Genomic DNA, 23,331 nt, shown 5'->3' with positions numbered 1-23,331 from the left:
GTTTCCCTGCTCTCCCTTTTATTCTGCCCGCATTGGAATGCAGCCTGAGCCATTACTCCAGGGCTGGGTCTCAATCCGTTGCTTATCTCATTGTTTCTGGCTTCATTATTTTCTTAATATACCATCAGCATGATTTGCTTTATTGCTAACTTGAAAGTCCCTATGAGATTCAGCTACTATTTGGAGTACTAAAGAAGAGGATGAGAACTTAAGTAGACTTGTCTGGCAAAAATGGTTTCTAGGGTCCTATTTCTAGAGCTGAGTCAAGAGTCCAGCTGGGTCCAGACACAGGAAGAAGAGTGGTACAGACCCAAAGGGGAGTAGAGGCCGACGGTTTGAATACAACTCCATCTGGACCATGAGCAGCAGGGAGAAAGCAGAGGGACCTCAAACTCCAAGTATACTCTAAGTCTGTCCATTTGTCAAACGAGTGGCTTGAGTGCTGATATGGGGCTGGAAGCGATACCACTGGTATTCCGTGTTCTAGCAAGGTGGCCCATGGTGGACAGGTTTCAGTGGAGCTTCCAGACTAAGACAGACTAAGAAGAAAAGGTCTGATGATCTTCCAAACTTTAGCCAGCGACTTTATGAATCCTCTATACTAGAAGCTGAAAGACGAGCCGCCTGGGCTGAGAAACAGTACACAAGAAGGGACTCCAGCAGAGCAACAGTGATGAAATGGCACAGGGCTGAGCCATGTTCCCTTCTTTGTACACATGGTCCCTGGGAGTTGGAGCTGACTTAACAGTCGTCACCATTAAGCATTGAAGTTTTTCTGTTCATAAGAATGTACTTCATCTATACCTTCTACGGGGATGAAACAATTATTTGGGGTTCGGGCAGGGCAGTGGAGGCAGGGATAACTGGATGATGCAATGAGGAAATCTAATGTCATAGAAAACGGGCTTTGGAGCCACGTGACCAGAGTTCAAATCCCACATCTACAGTTACAAGCCATGTGACTTTGGGATAACCTTTCGCCTAACCTTTCTAAATCTTGTATTAGTTATCCAAGAAAGAAATTAATGGCATCTGCCTCTGTGCTTGTTGTACTACTTGGTAGCAGTGGGAGTAAAATAGTCAGTGGCAGGCCCACGTGGTTGGTTGGTGGCAGCTGTTGTTGGTGCCTCTGCCGTGTGGACAGGTGTTGTCAATTACAGATGCTGGCTCTTCACTACTGTGGACCTCTTGGGCTGGCAGTCCCCTTCACAGTTTCTATTGCGTACAGGAGAACTAGGTCAAGAAATGACCAACCCACCGCCCCACCCCCCAAACAAGCAGACAAAAACAGGAGTAAGAAGGAAATGCTCTCATTTTTGCTATCGGCTAAGGTAGGAAGTTGGCTGTGGACCCCCAAATGGTCATTTGGGGTAACTTACGGTTTACTTCCTCCAACTTTTGCCTTCCTCGTATCTAAAAGGAGGATAACCATAACCCCTGCTTACAAAGCCAGTTGCCTTTTGACTAGATTCCTACTCATGTGCAACCCTGTGTAGTCAGATTTGAACTGTGCTCCGTGGAGTTTACAATAGCTGATATTTTAGAAGTAGATTGCCAGTCCTTTCCTCTGAGGCCCCTCCGGGTGGACTCTAACCCCCAACCTTTCCGTTGGCAGCCGAGTCTGTTAACTGTGGACTCCTGTGCACAGCGCTGATCTCTGCAGTGCACTTGGTACAGGCTAAGTACTCAATAAACACTCCCTGCTTTCCTGTATTCTTTCTCTCCTCTTCATCCTACAGTGAGGCTGGGGACTTTCAGCTTTATCTGGCTGTCTCAGCCCCAGCATTCCCATACAAACTTTAATGGGGCAGAGGCTGGGGAGATAGTACATGTAATCACATTAGCCAGGAAATGATACTGGGAGAATGTCATTAATAATGAGTTCTCGGGTGGCCATAGTATTTTAAGGTACTTCTTTGATTGGTTTTGGTGTTTATGGAAGGGAGATGGACAGCTCGGTGCACAGGCACCAAAGAGCACATTCCTTGTGTGTAGATGCCTCAAGTGCCCCAAAGAGCTGTGATTTCACGTCAGAGCTTCAGGTTTGCCATCTCTCCCCCAGGAGCATAGACTTGGAGGTGAGGTGGCTGATATGTTTCTGGCTGATATGAATAGGCATGGCTGGGGATCGGGGTAAAATTAAAGAGCAAGGTATGTTCTTGGAAGCAATAAACTGGCACAACACCATCCTCATTGGCACCTCCTCTCTGTATTTGCACTCTGATCATTTCCGAAGCACTTCCCCAGAAATAATGCCATTTGATCATCTCTGAAAACCATGGAGAAGGCAGAGGAGCCAACTTTGTCATTTTATAGTGAAGAGTAGCAAAAGCTGCATGAAAAAGGTAAAGTGGCTTGCTATAATTGGCAGGGGCTGCACTTGAACCTGTGTCTTCTGACCACCATCCTGCCCCATTTCCACGTTACATGCTGCTGTGCATTGATGCTAACTTGGGCCCTTGCACTGCCTAGAAGAAGCTAGCATTTCTGTATCTTGACATCAAGTTGTACCACTCACAAGGGTGAGCTATATAAGTATATACCACTTGGATGTTTTAAATTATGCAGGAGTCTGGAATTCACTCTGTTCATCAAGGTTGAGCATTTGATTTGCATTTGCTTGTGGCCCTGCCTTATCAAAGCCTGTCTCTCTTAGGTGTGATTAGGTTCTCCTTGCCGACTCCACCAGAGGATGAACCCTAAGAGTGATAGGTGGCCATCCCTCATAGATGGCTGGCCCCAGGACTCCCCCTAAGTAGAGAAAGGTTCCTGAACTCCATTTCACCCTAAACCTTCCTCCTCTCCTAGCCTTGGAGTATAACTGGTTAATCAGAAGTATTCTATCCACAACTGCTGGTTTATTTGTTTTAAAAAGGATTTAGAGCACTGGTTTTTGAGAGTCAACAATGCATGGTTCCTTGGGCTCCTATTCTCATCCATAAAACGTGAACCATCACAGCCCTGGGAACTGCCCAGGGGCATTGTAAATAGCAGGTGCCCTGCATGCGATGTCATGGATGTAAACAGGATAGACACTGGAATTGAGAGCTGGCCCGGGTGAGCTGGCCCGGGTGCTGGTTGGGGATTCTGAAACCGTTGCTATGCCTGGCACCCTGGATCTGACCCAAGGAGGGCTGCGGTGATGTCTCAAGCGTGGCGTTGTGGTTTGTCACGACTGGAGCAGTTGCATCCTTTACAGCTATTTGGGTTGTCTTGACCTTCTGCCATCTTTGCCTGGGAATGTAGTAGAAACAGTTAGTGTGGGATGAGAAGCTTAATGGACTCGGTTGTCACCAGCTCTTGCTACAGGAAAGTCGAGAGTACTCTAGAGAAATGATCAAGGCTGCTATTTGCAAAGCTACAATTGTTGTGTGCTAGCAAAAGCCTGTCTTCTGCCATCGCTGGGCTGTACCGGAAGCGGAAATGAAGGGAGCAGAAGACCGGCACTGGAGAGTGCTGTTGGACTGGCTCTTACAATGTCCTGAAAGCGGGACTTCTATTCACCTCTGGGGAGCGTGGAACAAAGACAGGACTAAGGATCATGGCTTGGGGTTGGTTGGTTAGGCACTGAGTTTCTTCAGTCAAAAATGTGTGTCTAAGGTTTACATTTGACTTAAACTTTGAAGTTGCATTTTCAAAGGTCATTCCTCCAATCAGAGGTTATTCTTTGATTGCATTTTCAAAAGGTCATTCCTCCAATCACCTGAACCAAGATGACTATTCTCTCTCTTGGGGGAATCACTATTTGACTGTATCTACTCACTCCGTTGTTTTAAAATGCCCACTTTTATTTCTCCTCTTTTCCATCCAGCCAGCGAGACCTGCAATGACTTCCATCCGATGTTCTTCACCCATGACCGATCCTTTGAGGAGTTTTTTTGCATCTGCATCCAGCTCCTGAACAAGACCTGGAAAGAAATGAGAGCCACTTCGGAAGACTTCAACAAGGTAAGACAGATCTGAGGTAGTGTCACCAAAGGTGGCCATCCTCTAGGTGTTGAATGATCCTGAAGTTGTACGTGGGAGACTAGGACCTTGAAGGTGTTTTGAGAATGGAGGAAAAGAATCATATTTACGTAGAGTTGGTGCTGGGTCTTGATGATAGTCTCATCTCTCTGGGGAAAGTTGGGTTAGGAGCAGCTTTGATTCTTTTGGTTGACCAAGCTGGGCCTATTAGCAGAGATCCTTTCTACAGAAGCATTATCTGGGAGAATTTATTTTGTAAATGGCATTCGTTTATGTTTTAGGCTGGGTTCTCTAGAGAAGTAAAACTAGTGACATATATGAAGATGTCTAGAGAAATGTACATTAAGAAAATGGTTTGCACAGTGGTAGAAGTAGGCAAGTCCAAGTCCAGGCAGGTCCCAGGCCTGTGGGTCAGATGTCAAGCTGGAGGTTTCACCTGACTCAGATGGCTCGGGTTACTGACAACCAAGATTGGCAGAAAGACCACAGGCTGGTGGCTATAGATGGATAAGTCCAAGGTTAGCAGGTCAAGCTTGTGACTGAAGAGGCGAATGAATTCAAGATGGGCAGGTCAGATGAAAGGTTGCCGATGGCTCTGTGGTTGACAAGCAGTATGCCAGGCAGTTGGCTCAAGTCCAAAGACTAAGGTCTATGAGTGAGATGCAGATTCCAGACCCAACCACAGAGTCCACTGAGATTGGAAGTAAACCACACCTCCAAGGAAAATTCCTTTCAATTCTCTCAGGGCTATGAGCTTACATTAGGTTATATTCCGCCTTAATCATCTTAACACTTGGATTGACTGCCCAAAGCAGACCCCATTATGGAATGTATTCAATTGGGTTAGATTACATCATGGGAAATTACTAGGCCTTAAGTGCCAAGCCATTGAGAATACTGGCTCAGCTTAGTTAACACAAAACCTGTACCACATAGTTTAGGCTGTCTTGTTCTTGCCAGTTGACCTGGGAAAGGCCCTGGCCTCCAGTGACTTACAAAGGGAGAATGGCCCCAGAGACTGCTGTCTAGGTTGTTTGGGTTCTTTGTGGTTTATGGATGTGTTGACTTAACCTCTTTGTTGTGTCAAAAGCATCATTATTAAAATGCAAGCTAGCGCTCAGGGAACTGAATAGATAATCATTTAATTTACAGTAACCATTAGATCCTTCTGAGGTGCCTTTTGGTTTTTTCTTAATATTGTAATTCATTGCCATAATGTGAATTTCATATTTCTATTTGTGGGTGAGTGTTGAATGGAGATGATGATATTGACCAACTTAAAGCAAGCTCCAGGTATCATAGAGATTATAAAACTTTTATAGTTATAACAAAGGCAGATCTGTATGGAAATGAAGATGTGTGTTGATACTACTTGTTGATTGTCGATTGTTCTTCCATCACGTGAGTCCTGATTCTTAGCAACCCTGTGCTCCATGGAATGAAATGCTGTCCAGCCCTGGTAATCAGCTATGGATCAAACCGTTTTCATTCATAAGATTCTCAGTAGGATAGATATATTTTAAACCTTAATGCCTATAATTTTTTAGGACATTAAAGTTCGGGCCATGACCATGCCCCCAAATCCCTCAACAGATGACACAGTGTAAGGTTCAAGGAGAGTCTCTTAGTCATCTTTTGAGATCTTCACAGACGTAGGCTTGGTACGCCACATGATACCTGAATTCCATCTGTGTTTGAGATCCTTAGTTTCCTCTTCACCTTTTCTCTGAATTTACATCCTGTTCTTTGTTCCCACTCCAATCTGTTTGGGATCGTCTTGAACCAAAATGAGTTACAAAGAAAGCAAACTAGGAGAAGGAAAGGTGACTCTTGCTCAAGCCTCCACAAGTTCTAGCCTGAACATCCCCATCATTACAGTAGTCAGAGTAGACAGGTGCCATCCTGTCTCTCAGATCGTGATCTTGTTCTGTCAGGAAAGTGGTGGACTGCCAACTGCAGTATCGACAGTTCAAACCCACCTGCTCCTCTGCAGGAGAAAGATGGAGCTTTCTACTCCCCAAAAGATTTACAGCCTGGGAAGACCGGTACAGGTTCTCTATAAATCAGAACTGATCGATGGCAAGGGGTTCAGCACTCAACAACTAACTGAAAGATGGGTGGATTGAACCCTCCCAGAAGCGCCTCACAAGAGGGTCTGATGATGTGCTTCTGAAAGTTCACAGCCTTGACACCCTACGGAGCGGTTCTACCCCATAGCACTTGGGCTCACTGTGACTTGGAATTGGCTTTACAGCAACTGACAGCAGTAATTCTCTCTAAAAGGCTCCAGGGACTCTCTTTCCTGGAGAGTCCCGATCTGGAAGCTGCAATCCAGATGACCAGTGTCTGAGAAGCTCTGCCTAAGGAGAGGCATGGTTTCAGGGTTGGGGCGAAGAAGCCCATTCATGCCCCTGTGATGGTAGCCACAGCCGCCTAAGTGTCCTTGAATTAATTAAGAGCGACTTTGCAATTCAGCTGCAGGTCATCCCCGAGAGAGAGGGCCAACAACAACTGGAGGAGTCCCATCAATTGTTTCTGAAAGGGCTCCTGTTCCACCCCAAATACAGACACCAGTGGGTTAAGAGCTGGTATCAGAGGGTGGTATAGGGAGTGAAAATGAGAAGGAGCCTTAATAAGTCAGGAAAAGTATGTTTCTATGATTGCTTTTATTAGTAATGCAATATGCCTTACTTATGTATATAATATTATATATGTATAAAATGCACCTTGCTTTTGTAGCCAATCAGTCTTATCAGTTACACATCTGTTTTGATCAAGTCCGTATTAGTTTTCCACGGCTGCTGTGACAAATTCCCACAAACTGTAAGCCATACAGTGGTATTATTTGACAGTTGTGTAATCCAGACATGCATAGGCTACAGCGGGGCTGTGCTCCTTTCTCAGGCTCCATGAGGGAATCCAGAGCCCAGGGAGTGTTGGTGGGTTGAGAACACCGAAGTCAGCAGTTTGAAAACAGCAGCCGCTTCATGAGAGAAAGAAGAGGCTTTCTTCTGCTGAAAAGATTTATAGCCTCAGAAACCCAAAGGGGCCGTTCTGCTAGATCCCATAGCATATTTGACCTACCACTCCCTTTTCATGGAAAAAAACGAAAAATACTCCTCCTCAGCACACCCTTGGCAAAGAAGAACGTTAGTACTATAATCTGTAATACCAGATAAGATGTAGGCATCTGCTTGTGTGGCCCCTTGGATCGTTCAGTAACCCCTCCCCCAGGGAGCAGTATTGCCCACTTTGGGAAACGCTGCCGTACAGGCTTGCTGTGATTTGGAATTGGCCCACTGGCAGTAAATGTAGGTGGATTTAGTGGGGAATCCATTTCATTGTTCTTTTACTTAATTAATTTTTTTAGCTCTGTAGGCTAGACACATTCCTTGGCTCCAGGATCCCTGTGTGCCATCTTCAAAGCCAGAAGCTTCAGGTTCAGCCCCTCTCACATCACATCCTATCCCTCTAACCTCCTCTTCCACCTCCATCTTCCACGGTTTCAGGACCCTCTTCATGACATTGGGCACACCTGTGTAATTCCGGATAGTCTCCCGATGTTAAGGCCGTCTGATTAGCCACCTCGATCCCATCCCAACACAGATCTCGTGTTGCCATGTAAAGTGGCATGCCCACATGTCCCAGAGATTGTTGTACGTGTTGGGTAAGCGAGGTTAGGGAGCAGGCGGGAGCATCATACTGCCTACCACAATGTAGACTCGATTTTAGGTGTGTAGGTTAAGGTGACCAGACGTCCTGCTTTTGGCGGGACAGTCCCGATTTTTTGCGTTTTAAAAAAGGCCCTATTTTTGGAAAGAATGCATGACAAGCTAGGGAACAGTCTATTTGGTCCATATAGACCAAATTTTTAATCACGACACCCCCCCCCCCGCTCCCCCCCACCTGGTCAATGGTGTCCCACTGTAAATCTGGTCACCTTAGAAATCAACTTAAATTAATGGAGCATAGATAGGTGAGCTTTTATTTTGTTTCATCTTGTGGCTTTTCATGACGCCAGTCAAAAAGTCCTCCTGGTGGTTATTTGTATAAAGATACAACGATGTGTCATTTTCTCGGTGTCCCTGTTCTCTCCCCACTAGTCTTTAAAACTGGAGAAATTGTTGGGAAGCCTCTTGTTCGGTTTCAGTTTCTGGCTTGGGTTTTGATTTTGATTTTTTGTTGCCTTTTAACCACTGCTTTACTTTACCTGTTAATACAGCAGAGAAGGGGATAAAGATGACCTTGAAGTCCATCTGCCTAGCTTCTTTTTATTTGCTTTGTAATTGAGGAGATTAAATTTAGAAACAAATGAAGGTAGATTGAATTTTTTTAATCCTCTAAAATTGTCCGGGAGCTCTGTTGGTGCAGTGAGTGGTCAAGTTGAACCGCTAACCACATGGTCAGTGATTTGAGCCCACCAATCATTCTTCAGGAGAAAGAGGAGGCTTTATGTTCTCATAACCACTGCTAGCAGTGGAGACCAACAGGGATGTTTCTAATCTGCCCATCGAGAGAGTCACTCGGAGTCCGAACTGACCCGGTGGCAGTGAGTTTGCCTCTTGAGTTTTTAAGATGGTCCAAATTTACATTCAGAAGTCTCTTCAAGGATGAGACATACTTTCTTCTGAACAACTGCCCAAACTCCCTTGGTCACCGTCTCAGGCCCAGGCCTCTTTGAGTGGAAGCATGAAAGGCAGAGATGGTTGTTAGCCTTGTGACGTGAGTTTCTGGAAAGGTACCTGCCTTCTTTATGACATCCGTGGAAAAGCGGGGTCCCTCAATTTGAGTTTTTGATTCATCTAATAATCTGACCTAGATTCTAAGAACAGCAGGAAGAGCTTTTTCAGCCTGTCTTGTGTAGGGCACCCCAATAGATGTTTCTAGTGCTCCACGACCCACCGGTCACTTGGTCCTATTGTGAGGGCTCTCAAGCTACGGTGATGATGGAAACATTGCCACTGGTGTTCCAAATAGTGGCAGGGTCAACTTTGGTTGGCAGGTTTCAAGGAAACGTCCAAGCTAAGAGAGAGGAGGGAAGAAATGCCTAAGGGTTTGCTTCCAAAATGTGTCGTTCTATCATTAGGTGCAAATGAGTTGAATGTGGCCCCCTGTCATGCCATGTAACAGAATGGAACTGCCCACATTGGGGGCTCTACGTAATCTTTACAGAAGCAAACTACCCCATCTTTCTCTCGTGGCATCACGGGGTGGGTTGGAACCACCGATCTTTCAGTTAGTCACCAAGCACTTAACCATTAGCTAATGAAAAGACTCACAGCAGAATACGGTCTGATGTCATGTTGGAAAATGAGCTTCCAAGTAGCCTGAAAGGCAGTACATAATAGCCTCGGCAATGGACTGAAGCATTCCAGTGCTCCTGTGGATGCCATGGGAGTAGACAGTGTTTCCAGCTATTAGACTTCATAAAATCATTGTGAGTCAGAGACAACGTGTTGGTGACTACCGGCGACAGTGTAGGTAATGCCACTCTTGCAGATCAGTGTTTGTAAGAGCAACTGTCTTCCTGCTCCTCCAGACTTGAGAAGCAGTAGATGAGATGTTTCTTATTTATATAAGAGACGCAGAATTAGTGAGCGATTAAAATATTTATGCGTTGAGAAGTACTTTCCTTCAGTTCCTCAATATAACTCTCGGCAGAATAATCCATTGATTCAGGCTGTTGAGCTTATATTCTATGTTTTTGCCTTTTATTACCAATATTTTAGAGCATGCATTATTCATTTTTATGGGCATTACAGAGGAGCTAAACTGCAGCTGGATACCTCAGCATGCCAGTGGTCTCATCATCATTTCATTGAAGCCCTTTTCTGAGCAGGTAGGAAAGAGGACACAAGTGATTTGGATATTTCAGGTGCAGGGATCTCATTAAAGCTTGCGTGCCTGACGGTTTCACTTGAAAAAACAAAAACAAGAATAAAAACATCGAAAGGTCTGCTTGTGTGTAGCACAGTTTTGCAACCTGGGCTACACATTGAGAGTTACTTGGGGAGCTTTTGAAATTCTCAGATCCCAGTGCTCAATTGCACCTCAGTCCAATTAAATCAGAAACTTATGGGTGGAGCCCAGGCGTTGGTATTTTATATTTTGTAAAAATATACAGCCACAGCTGAAATAAATTTTGTTAGTAGATACATTTATTAATCACTCGTGGTGAGTTACAGGAGAGAGATGAGGCTTTCTACTCCTGTAAAGAGCTACACTCTCAGAAACCCACAGAGGCAGTTCTATCCTGCCCGATAGAATCACTATGAGTTCACATTGACTGGATGGCAGTAAGAGAGAGAGTGGTGGATCATGTCAATAGAACGGGTATTCATTAACCTAAATGACACATCAGAAATTAGTGCAAATTGTATAAATGAATGGAATTTTATTCTCTATTACTGTATAAATTGGAAAGCCTAGGTTTTCATCCTAATTCTCCAACCATGAAACTTAAAACAAAGAAAGAGATACTAGACTCCCAGTTACCTTACCTTATACTGATAGCATATGAAGTTGAAGCAGTCAGTGTTAAAATACTTTGCAAAAGTACAATGTGGTATACAGAGGTAAAACAATTATTTAAGACATCATAAACTAGATCCTGTCTATGAAAAAGATATAAATTGTTCTTTTCCTCAGAAGAAAGGTTTTGGTCATTATGTTATAAAACAAAACAAAAAACCCCACAAAGCTGTCTGTCCACTACCCCCCCATTGTACTCGCTGTTTAACTCTGTAGGACAGAGAAGATCTGTTCCTTAGGGCTTCAGAGACTGAAATCATTATGGAAGCATCTTTCTTCATGGGAGCAGCTGGTGAGTTTGAATCGTGGGCCTTAACAGTTAGCAGATCCACAAGTACTCCTCTGTACCACCAGAGCTCCTTCAAAGTTGCTTGTAAACCCCAAATTCTGTTCTGAACTGAATTAACAACCCATTTAGTAATAGCAATCCTAAGCTTTCACCTGAAAATGGCATCAATTCCAAACAATTTTATTCTAGACCTCAGTGCCCTGCATGCCTTACCACCTAGAGCAGCGTTCAGAGTCGCAGGAGACCCCACAGTTCTCTCAAACTTAATCACTGGAGAGAAATAAGATCTCTCCAGCCCACAGAGCAGTCAGTCACCTTGCCTGTGCCCCTTCAGAGATGGTTAATATATATATTCTCATTGCTTTGGTGTTATTTAGACTCTATCAAAGTGACATTAAAACCCAAGATGATATTGACTTTGCCGTGCTTTCCATTTGCCACAGTGGAAGAAACTAATGATTGGAAAAATCTCGTCACTGGGAAGTAAATGTACTGTTTTAAGATGATACCCGGTAGCACTGTAAGCAAAGTCCATATGCCAGAGGTTAGACTCTCTGGGCTGCAGGCCTAGAATGAGGCTTGAAAATAGTCTTCGTCATTGCACAGGGAATGCTCCTGGGTGGTGCAAAGTGTTTGCTTCCAACAACTAACCCAGAGGTCGGTGGTTCGAACCCACCCAGTGGCCCTGTGGAAGAAAGGCCTAATTGTCTGCTTCTGTACAGATAGCAGCTCAGAAAACCCTGTGGAGCACCAGTCTACTGTGTAGCGCATGGGCTTGCTGTGAGTTGGAACTGACTCTGCAGCGATTAGGGAGTGTGTGTGTATGTGTGTGTGTAGTACCCAGGCCCACTGAACAAAGCTGCAGCTGCCTCAAGCTAGGCTGTGCGCCATATCCAAGTCAGAGGGAGAAAAATCTTAATTAGGACGAGCGGGAGGGCAGGACAGAGAAAGAGTTGCTTGGAAAGATTATCCACAGAAAGTAACCGTGCATGAGTCACATCCAGTGGGTTATGGTGGCGAATCAAAAGGGGTTGTTCAAAGCCTCAAGGTGGCAACCCCAAGAAATAAAATAGTAAATTCTGCTTCTCAGCTTACTGACTTTTGGGAGGCTGGGGGAGCCCGTACCCCCCCGCCCCCCCTCCCCACTGCATCAGCTCAACCTATCAGTGCTGCAGATGGCGCTCTGTTGGGGAACTGAGCTGGCTCAGGGAATGAAAGGTGGTCTGTGACTCTCCTCATGAATAAACATGAGCCCCCTCATCTGCATGAGGCAGGTGACTGTAAAATAGCTGGGAGCAAGTTTTGAAAGGCAGCTTTGTGTGGTGGTGCCCAGAGGAAGCTGGGGAGGACTCAGCGTTGTTTCTCTTCATTAGAATCCCATCTCACGCTGCTTGTATTGATCTGAACTGGGCCTGGTGTGGCTAATAAAGTAGGTGTACCTTTTAATTGAAGTATGAATATTTAAGTAGAGGAGAGATCTTTTAAGGCCCTATTGTTGTACAATGAGGTTATCCATTTCCCAGCTGTCCAGACTAATAGCAAACACTGATTTGAAAGGCTTCTCATGTTTCACCTTGGTTGCTGGTCACAGGAAATCAAATGTCCCCTGGAAACAAATGCATTACAGGAAGACATGCCATTGTTCCCTCTGTAGTTCCCATTGGGTAGTGGTTTCAAGTGCCTGCACACTCATGCCGTGTGTGTGTGTGTGTGTGTGTGTGTGTGTGTGTGTGTGTGTGTGTGTGATGCATACATATGTGTCGGAGAGAGAGGAAGAGAAAGCATTGGGGTGTGCTTACTTTTCAGCTATGAACTTTAGTGCATTCCCCTTTATCATGGGATACAACACTTTTGTCAGACAGTGGTCAAGGTATGGCAGCAGTGAAGACCAAGAGCTAATGACTTTGTTAACGAATGTTTTCCAAAGATAATTACAGAAATATACCCTAGTGTGCAGACTTTCTTAAGAGAAATCGATAACAACCACAAAGTACACTAGTCCAACCACTGCAGTGTATTTTAGAGCAGTCTTTTCCAAACTGCTTTTCATTATTACCTGGCTTTCACATGTCGTCTCCTCTGTTTATCCCGCACCATGATTTGAATACCCCAGGCATACTGTCGGAAGAGTAATGTTTTTGTCCTGCCCCCTCAAGAACCAGTACGGTGCTCCCCATTGAGCATGTGTGGTGGAAAAGAGAACCGAGGCAGAGAGCCAGCAGGAGAGGCTGGTGTCAGTCCCGCTTGGCCACGCACCAGTTGTGTGACTTTGAGCAGGTTCTTTAACTCGCCAAGCCATTTTTCCATCTGGAAATTGGCAGGGGCAATAATACTAGTAGTCATTCTCAAAGTCACTGTGAGGGTTGAGCTCTAAAAGGTGTGCTTTGTAAATTACCATGGAGAAAAGGAGACGTCAGCTGTTCGTCTCAGCAGACAAAATCTAAACTGGCAGTAATTTACACTTGGGTGTGCAGTACATTGGGCTGTCTGCATTTCCCAAAGTCACTTTGTTCAAATACCTGTAGATTAAGGTGTTCTTGTACCTCTAACCATGCTGGTGACAAAGTCCAAAGTGAGGATGGTCCCTTGGTGTCAGTGCCTGGTTGTGGGGGGGGGGGGGCACTGCTTTCCAGCCTGTCCAAAACATGCTGCAGGTGATGTGGGGGTCTGGGCTGAGTGGTGACCTGTTCATATTTCTCATCCACCTGTAGAATGGGATTATGGCATCCAAAATATGTGTTGGAGTCCTAACTCCTATACCTGTGGATGCAATCCCATTTCAGAATAGGGTGTCTTTGTTGTATTAATGAGCATCTGTGTGTCCTAAACCTAATAGTTTCTGAGTGATGAAAATAGTAGGTTAGACACCAGAACAAGCACAAACTTAGGGGAGAGCAGGTAGAGATGGCTGTCGTGTGAAGATTGCCGAGGGTCAACTAGGCCACAAAAGGGATTTCTCCCAAAGCCAAGAGAAAGAGCATAAGGTACCTTGGATTCAGACTTCTGGTCTTCTAGACGGAGAGAAAATAAATCTCTCTTATTTAAAGTCACCCAGGTGCAGTATTTTTGTTACAGCGGCACTGGGAGACTCAGGCAACATTAACGATACCCACTAGGAGCGTGGCTCTGAATCCTGTGTGGTGTCAAGTCCATAAACTGCTTGGTGCTGGTTGGAGTAAGCACTCAGCTCTTGCTGATGTAGAACTATAAGGTGGCTCAGGACTCGAGAGAGCCATTCAGAGCCGGAATGCCTCAGAAAGGGAAGACACTTAGCCAAGGCAATGCTCATGGCACCTGTTCAGGAAAGGGAGGTGATGGTCTCTCTTTGACCCAAGAGATTAGCTTTAGCTTAGGGTCTTAAAAGCTCATGCACAGCCATTTAAGGTGCAACTATGGACTTCTCTCCATCTCCAGGAAAGAATAATGAAAATCAAAGTCACATAGAAACAATTAGTCCAATGGGACTGATGGATTATGGGAACCTCGGTCTCCAAGACCCTGAAACCAGAAGAACTAGATGATACCCGGCTACTGCTACCACTTCCTCTGAAAGTGGTTGTATTAAAAGGTCTTCAGCAGTGTGGGTGAAAAAAATGTGGAGCCAAATTGAAAATGATGAAAGAGACCAGGCTTGCTGTTTGTTGGTGACCCTGAAGTTATGGTCTAGACACTTCAGGCCTGGAACTGAACTCACCTCTGTGACTCAGTTTTTTAGCCAAACAATAAATAGGTCTCTATAGGGAAAGATAACTTGTTGAGGTGTGAGCACACCTTAGAACAATTGACTATTTGGGATGAAGGGAGCAGCAGTCACCCGAAGTTCAGAAGGGCTCGTAAAGGAGGACGGATAGAGGCAGGCCACACTGGGAGGAGGTGGCTGCGAAGGGCGATGGTGCATGGCGGGGGTTGCAGCGAAGCCAGTGGAGCAGAATGCAGACACATCGGGTGTAAGATTGGTGGTCTCCTATGTAAGCCTTCATCTACCTCACAAATAAAATTTGTATTGAACGAGAAGAACAAGAGTCACTTTATCGAACTCTGTGTTAGTCTGGGTAGACCAGAGAAACAAATCCATAGACACACATGTGTATGCGAAAGAGGTTTATTTACAAGAACAGTTGGATTTTTTAAAAAAATCATTTTATTAGGGGCTCATACAGCTCTTATCACAATCCATATATACATCAATTGTGTAAATCGCATTTGTACATTGATTGCCCTCATCATTCTCAAAACCTTTCCTCTCCACTTAAGCCCCCGGCATTAGGCCCTCATTTTTCCCCTCCCTCATGAGTCCTTGATAATTTATACATGATTATTTTGTCATATCTTGCCCTGTCCAACATCTCCCTTCACCCACTTTTCGGTTGTCCGTCCCCCAGGGAGGAGGTCACACATAGTTCCTTGTAATCAGTTCCCTCTTTCCAACCCACTCTCCCTCTACCTTCCCAGTATCGCCACTCACACCACTGGTCCTGAAGGAATCATCCGCCCTGGATTCCCTGTATTTCCAGTTCCTATCTGTACCAGTGTACATCCTCTGGTGTAGTCAGACTTGCAAGGTAGAATTCGTGTCATGATAGTGGGAGCGGGGAGGAAACATTTAGGAACTAGAGGAAAGTTGTATTTTTCATCGAAGAACAGTTGAATATTGAGGAAGCATCCCAGCCCTGTCCAGACCGAGTTCATAAGTCTGATACTAGCCCAATGTCTGGTACCAATCTATAAAGTCCTCTTCAGACTCACACAACACATGTAATGATGCTGAATGCAGGAAGATCACAGGCCAGTGGGTGTGAAGCCCTTGGTTCCAGTGGTGTAAGCATCTCAGTGCTGGCAGGGATCTCCACGTGACTTCTCCAGCTCCAGAAGTCTGGTTGCATCAGGGTAGGTCCCTGTGCCTTCTCCAGCTCCCAGGGCATAGTGCCATGTGTCTTGTCAGTAGAGCATCTCCAAGGGAGTGAGGTCAGAGACAGACTGTTTCCCGCCTCTGAGGAGGAAATCCCAGAGTTCCCAGCGTTCTCAGGAGAAGGCCATGCCCACACAGAGGCCTCATTAGCTATGACCCAATTGACAGACCAAACTCCACCCCTTCATTCTTAATTCTCCAATTGACACCAGATTATGTAACTACCACAAACTCCTTATCTGTGAGCTGCCTTTTCCAGGTCTGTATGTCTAGGATCCACTCACTTGCATGAGAAACATGGACCTGGTGTGTGCCTCCCATTCCGAGGACTGCCATGCAACAATATCACAGTGAACAGCCAGAAATGTGTTTTCTCACACGTTAAATGCCCTGCCAGGACTCTGCTCTCTGCCAGTCTCTCCCCCTTTTGGTGGAGCAGGGTGTTTGTTGGAATTCTTTGGCTCTTGAGACAGATCTTCAAATCCCCATGTGGGTCCTCTATTTCCATGTCTGTCCTTCTGTTTTATAAAATGCTACTAAAAAGAAATTAGGCTTAGGACCCACTCTACTTCCTCACTTGATAACATCCACAAAGAAAAAACCCTACCTCCCCTCATAAGGTCACCCTGTTGACAGGGACAATGCTCAGGACTTCCATATATCTTTTGTGGGGGATCATGTTTTAATCCCTAACAACCATAAAATGTGCTGGGGGCTCTCTTTACAAACCCTGGGGTCTTCCCAGTGCACCCCACACCACCCCTCTGCATCTGCAGCCTGAATCAGTGTCCATAGAAGGGACAAGTATGGGACGGCCCCTAGAGGTGCAGAAAGAATTGCAGAATTTCGAACCCACCAACCAGTTCATGGGTGAAAGACGAGGTTAGCTGGTTCCTGATAGTATTTACAGTCTCCAATAACCCTAGTGCACATCTCCTGTCCCAGGGGATCATTGTGAATGCAGGGAGGCTTGACCTTGTGTAATTTCCATGAGAAATAATTGTATCAAAACGGTTTTTTTTTTAAACTGTTTCAAAGTTAATGTTTAGTTGCCTGAAAACACTGCTAACAAGTTTTGCTTTCAGAACATACTCTATAACTGGTACAGTTATAACAGTTCTATTTATCATAAAAGATTATTGTGAACAGTTTGGGATAAACCTGGCAGTGGGCTGGATATTCATGTTCAAGGTGTGACCTAGAGCTTGCGTTTCTGCAGCCTTTAGAGAGCAGGGAGATCTTTGCCTGTGTAACACTTGCTGCATCCTGACTTGCCAATTAGGAGACATGAGGCACTGACTTGCTCTTCCGCCTGGAGTTTCCTTCGTCAGTTCCTTGGTTCAATTTCAGACCCGCCCCGAGTGTGAGAACAACGGCGACTCTAACTGCTTGGCGTGACTCGGCTCGGTGACTTCTGAACTTCTTTCCATTCCGTTTAACTGCTCTTCGGAGCCCTGTAGGAATTGTTCGCTCATTCTTATGACCTGAATTACGCCGTCCATTGTAGATCGTGGGAGGGATTTGATAATGGCCCTGATGCTGTTCTATTAGTACATGCCCAATTAAAAGGAAATTACCTACATTTTAAGTAAGCCTTAATGAGAGTTGGGCATTTTAAATTAAAGGCCAGAGAGGCATCTGAATTGGACAACTAAGAAGGGCACCATTAGGTGGGAGTCCCTCATGAACTACCAGTGCTCATTGATCTAAAAGAAAAATATTTATGCTCTAATTGCAAAGCAAATGATGTCAGTTGGGAGGTTGAGCACATACTCTGAAGAGAATATGTCTTTTACAGCAGAGTCAGAGCGTCCAAGCGCTGCTTCTAGGTTCTCCCTAGGTTTGGGGGTTTGAGCTCACCCAGAGGCACCTTGGAAGACAGGCCTGATGATCTACTTCCTGAGGATCAGTTGTTGAAAGTCGCATAGGACACAGTTCACCTCTGACACACGTGGTGTCACCACCAGTCAGAATCAACTCGGTAACTGGTTATTGTGGCCTCATAATTAGTCCTTTCCAGATATTGGAATGAAGTAGGATGAGAGAATGCGGTCAGGAGTCATTTGCTAAAACTCTGCAACAAGTTAGACAATGCCACGTAAGATTTCTAAATAGCCAGCAGAAAACCATGCATTCATAGTTTTAACACATGTCTTCAATCATTTAAACATACACCTTTCAACTGCTAGCTTACATTTCTTGCATGCTCTACACGATTTCTTAGAACTCATGCTTTTATTATACCTGAACACCAATGAATTGAGATTATCCACCTTTTCATTTTACCAAATAGCTAACTAAACAATGGCCTCTGCTTCCCACCTGGACCTGCCTGCTTGGTCCGCAGGTACTAGAGCTAAAACCCAACACTGCCACTGAGTCAATTCTGACTCATAGCAAACCCTATATGACAGGACAGGACAGGAGAGAACTACCCCTGTAGGTTTCTGAGATGGTAACTCTTTAAGGAAGTAGAAAGTCCTGTGTTTGTCCCATAGAGTGACTGGTGGTTTTGAACTGCTGATCTCATAGCTACCAGCCCAATGTAACCAGAGAAGAAGCCTGGATGCCAGTTGAAAGGAAAGTAAAAGGACCAAAGTCACTGTGTTAGGCAGGGTTCTCTAGAGAAACGAAACCAGGACACTGATGACTAGATAGATTTATACCGTGAGAAGGAATATAATAGTTAATTAGTCCACACAGCAGTATAGAGGGTTCAGTTCAACTTGCTTCCATGGGACAGTTAGTGAACTGGAAGGCCTTCACGTGGGCTGCCAGGTCCAAGGTCAAGGAAGCAGGCAGCAGAGTCTGCCCACAGGCAGCAAGCAGCAGGGTGAGTCACCAACAGTCAGTAGCTCGGAAGCTTTGCGAAGCAGATCTTGAAGGGGCCTCAAGCTCTAGCAACAGGATCCATGGGTTGACCTGGCCCCCAGGTAGCGTAGCTCACAAGTTGAGGCAGAGAACTAGCAAAAGCAGCAGCACATTCCAGCATTCTCTGCTCACCGGAGAGGAAGAGAGAGGCGGTGGGGGGTGAGCCTTGCAGAGCCATTTATCTCTTTGTCCTCCAATCAAACTGCAACCTGATTAATCCCACCTGTTCCTATTGGCCAGGTTGGCGCAATAACCCTACCCATCACAGTTTACAGTACAGTTGACAGAAGTTTCCCCACCCTTTGGTGGCAGTTGTTGCGGGGTGAATATTGAACATGGAACCTTGACTTTGATGGTAATGATTATACAGCACGAGGGACGTAACAAACAGCCCTGACTTGTGCACATAAAAAGCTTGAGATGGCAAATGTATTGTTATATATATTTTGCCACTTAAAATAAAAAAAACAACAGGAGTGATGTTGAAACTTGAAACTATTGAAGACAACCACAGCAACAGTTTAAATTTGAGTAATGAGAATGCTTTGCTACCAGTTTCTTCTTCTCCCCCTCCTTCCTCTCTCCTTCTGCTTTCTCTGTGGATCTTCCCCGCAGTTGGAGTAAAATGGAAAATAACATTGTCGTAGTTGGTGCTCAGTGGGACTCTGTGGAGGAAGGCATTCAGGAAGGCACTCAACTCACGTCTTATTCTAGCTGGCCAACGTCATCCTTAGGATGGTTCTTGAGCTTTCAGCCACCACAACAGCTCACTGAACAGCCCCCTTGGGACTCCCCTGGCCCTGCCTCAGAGAATATCCATAGCCTAGACCTATAGCACAATGATCTGCAGTTGTCTCGTTGATTGATAGGATTCTTGAGAGCAGAGCCTCTTGGCTACATCCTTAGCATCTATCCTGGTGGCTAGGGTTTGGAAAGTACCCAATATGACAGCCCTATAAGCATCACATACATAGCTGGGTGGCATAATAATAAAGAGTTATCATACCCCAAATGCCAAGGGGCCTTATTGGGATGCATAGCCCCTTCCATCCAGGGAGGGAGCTGGTGATGTTGCCATCAGTGCCTGGATAAAAATGGCAGCAGGGACTGCTTTCCCATGTAGGTAGCCTTCTATCAAGCTCACGGAAATGGAGTCCTTGCCAAACGGACTGCATTTCTCTTTTCCAAGACCCTTGGAGGCCCTTGTTTCAAACTATCCAGCTGTTTCATTTTTTTCCGCCTTCACTCATTTCTGATATCACTCGTCTCAACCTAACCCTAAATCCGCAGCCCCCACACTGATTCTGGCTCATAGCAACCCTGCAGGACAGAGCCGGACCGCCCCTGTGGGTTTCCCAGCATCAGCCTTCTCCCACGGGGAGCATAGCCCACCAGGCCACGGGGGCTCCTCGGGTCTATCTTGGGTCTGCTTAATCCACCTACCCTGGCAGTTTCAGGAACACCGTGTTTCCCCACGAGTCATATGCCCAGACCCCTGGGGCAAAATAGCATCAAGAGTAACACCTCTCCTTTCCCTAAGGTCGCTGTCAAGAGAGTCCCCTATGCAAAGGACTCACATGGCTTCCACCGCGGATTCCACTGAGGGGCCTGGAAGGCACTTACTCAAGGAATGTGTGTGCGTGTAGCAGGCACAGTAGATGGCAAATGTGCACATCCGGAAGTTCACAAAAATGACCTTTTGCCTTTGACCCATAGCTCCCTGGTTCTCTTAAAATTGGGGGGGGGGGGGGGAGGCGGAGATTGCATCCTCCAAGAGCGTGACACGAGTAAGAAGGCTTGGTTCTTGCTGCAGCGATTGCTTGTTGGGGGGCTGGAAGCTGTCAGCGCCAGAGAACTCTTCTGGTGCCCGCTTTCCCATTTCTGTTATGCCTATCCATGTGTGTGTGGCTTGGCCGGTTTTCAGGTGTACAGCATATGGCTTTGTGCCGCTTGAGCTGCCACCGAAGTAAATGTCACTGGCATAGAATGCCAGATCCCATTCCGTGAGTCACAGGAGCGTGGAATTCTCCCCCAAAGCTAGCTCCCTGGTCACTGTGAGTGCGTCAAGCAAAACATGAAAAGAGATGCTATTAAAATGAGTTTATCATGATAAAATGATACATGTATATGTATATATTTAACATGCTGATGACATATATAGTCATATATATGATAAAGGTTCTGCTGCCCTAAAGTGTATTAGAACAAGATGTTTAGTTGGTTCATATCGTGGTCAGGGCACTGGGTAATCCTGGATACTTGTTCCTAAGTCTTATCCCAAAGGTTGTCCTAGAAAAATCCTGATGAATATGAGATGTTCTGTTCCTTTTGAATTGTTTTTTAGAAAGATCTGAATTAGCTTATGCATGTACCAGAAACATAGCATTGTGAATGGGACAGTGTTGGTGATTTTTGGACACAGGGTACCAGAACTTTGAATTCATTAAGTGTTCAAGTTTTTATATGCTTTAGAACACAGTTGGCAAGCAGCAGAGAGCAAGCTGGCACAAAGGAAGCCTCCGCCTTGGCTTTCCTCCCTGTGGCTGAGGGACCAAGAAAGTGGACAGGAGGCTCATGGTGAAACCACTCAATGAAAGCAGGTGAAGCTGCCATATTTGACTGCAGTTTTAAATGGATTCAAACTAATGAGTGTGGTACAGTGTGTGGAATCTGGCAGAGGTGCCTATGCATTGACTGTTGAGTTGTGATGTTGTCTTTTTGTGTGCTAGTGCACTGTCCTTGCTGTGCCCTTGTTCCGTAATCATTAAAGAAAACACAATAAGAGCCCCCCATAAAATGATTTAAAAAATTAAAAGCAAGAAGAATGACTGGTTGTTTCACACTTCTGACCTCATGGGGTAGCACCCCAATGTGTAAGTGCTACACCAGCAGGGTACTGAGGAAAAGTACAAGGGAGATTGGACAGTACTCCAAACAAGGTAGTGGGAGATGTGGATGCTAGCCCGGCTCTGTCTCCACTTTTCTCTGTATGAGGGTACATCATATAGTTGAATCCATGCACAGGGTATCCCAAACAAAAGGGGTTTAGACATAGTTTTGTGATCACTGGATGGTTGCAGATAATTCCTCTCAGTAATCCATTTTTCTTAGACTCATTGCAAATCAAAAACCAAACCCACTGCCATCAAGTTGATGTGAACTTAGGTTGCAAATCTTTATGGGAACAGATAGTCTCAACTTTCTCCCTTGGAGAGGCTGGTGGGTTTGAACGTACGGCCTTGCTTTTAGCAGTCCAATTTCTACCTGACAACATCATTAGCCTTCCTTTTAGACTTGTTAGAGTGCCTTTGAAAAAGCCTATCAAAGTCATGACTTCTGAGGAAATCTGCTGGGCCAGTTAAAGTCAAGACAGAGAACTCAGTTATGGTGACTGTTTTTAAGGGTCTAGAGGGATCCTAGGAATTATTAAGAAGAAACTTTATGGAAGTTGAAAACCGCGGTGGTGAGAAAAAGACCAGGAAATTTGTGGCACCGATGTTTTTTCTTCACAACAGTACAGTTGCTTTTGATTAGAAGGTATTAGTGATGTGATAGGAAATCTTAGGTGAGAAACCTTGGTGCATCCAGCCTCCAGCCCTGGTCTTACCCCTTCAGACTTTTATCCCTTCCCCAAACTCAAAAGTACAAGTTAAAGGAATACCCAGTGAGGATGCCAAAAGGATCATCCAGATGTGGGGTTACATTAAGTGGGCAGAACTCCTTCTGGAATAATAAGAGAGATAGAAACACTGTCTTCAGAAGGGGATAGGGCTAGTAGAGGAGATGATAAGAAAAGATAGCCCAACACTTGGATATTTTTGCTGAATAAAGATTTCTATGATTTTTGTGGGAAGCCTGTTAGACTCATCCTTGTAACTTCGAGCCCTCTGTCCTAGATGATGTCTGTGGCCCTTGTGTCATCTAAGGCAGACACTGTTCTGTGTTTTGGAATCTAATGCTTGCTTCTTCCTTTATCTGAGATGCTATCGGGGATCCTTTGGGTCTGTGCATCCTCAGTGCCTTTCTCTCCAATGAGAATTCTCACCAGTATGCACAAAATTCTCAAACTCTAAAGAGAACAAACAAAAATAGTATGCTCGAGTATTACTGGTAGAAGTGCATAACGGTGACGTCACTGTGGAAAAAACGTATGGGCGCCTCAGTGAATTAAACCAAGAAGTGTCCTATGACCCAGTCCACTCTACCTCCTGTTATTGTTGTTGTTCGGTGCCACCTAGTCAGCTCCAACCCATAGCAACACTACCCAACAGAAGGAAAGGCTGCCTGGTCCCGTGCCACCCTCACAATTCTTCCTCTGTCCAAGCCCATTGGTGCAGCCACGGGGCCGGCCTTGCTCTCCGTTGCTGCCCCTCCACTTTACCTAATATCCTTCTCCAGTGGTTGGTCTTTCCTGGAAACATATCCACAGTATGTAAGATGAAGTCTTGCCATCCTTGCCTCTAAGGAGCACTCTGGCCTTACTTCTTCCAATCGGTTCGTCCTTTTAGCAGTGCATTTCACCTTTGAGATTTTCCTCCAACACCACAATTCAATTGCATTGAATCTTCTACTGCCTTCCTTATTCACTGTCAAACTTTAACATGCATATGATGCAATGGAGAATACCATGATTTGGGTCAGACCCACCTTAGTCTTCAAAGGAACATCTTTGCTCTTCAATACTCTAAAGAGGTTTTGTGCACCACTGATCCTGAGGGGTTCATCTGCCCTGGATTCCCTGTGTTTCCAGTTCCTATATGTACCA

General features: G+C 45.3%; 1 protein-coding gene across 2 annotated transcripts in view; it reads left to right on the top strand.

Moving 5' to 3' along the window:
- The window catches only part of ELMO1 (engulfment and cell motility 1), a 694,298-nt gene that overhangs the window by 491,423 nt on the left and 179,544 nt on the right, over positions 1-23,331 (top strand). For both annotated transcript variants that reach the window (XM_045286360.1, XM_004708022.2), the window contains one exon: positions 3,812-3,948. In XM_045286360.1, coding sequence (XP_045142295.1) covers positions 3,812-3,948 — 137 coding nt within the window. The remainder of the gene's footprint in view (positions 1-3,811; positions 3,949-23,331) is intronic.

Source organism: Echinops telfairi, unplaced genomic scaffold, assembly GCF_000313985.2.
Source record: "Echinops telfairi isolate 266 unplaced genomic scaffold, ASM31398v2 ScPeMD7_7;HRSCAF=31, whole genome shotgun sequence".
Classification (NCBI taxonomy): domain Eukaryota; kingdom Metazoa; phylum Chordata; class Mammalia; order Afrosoricida; family Tenrecidae; genus Echinops; species Echinops telfairi.
The sequence above is the reverse complement of the archived record's forward strand: the minus strand, read 5'-3'. Positions and strand labels throughout refer to the sequence as shown.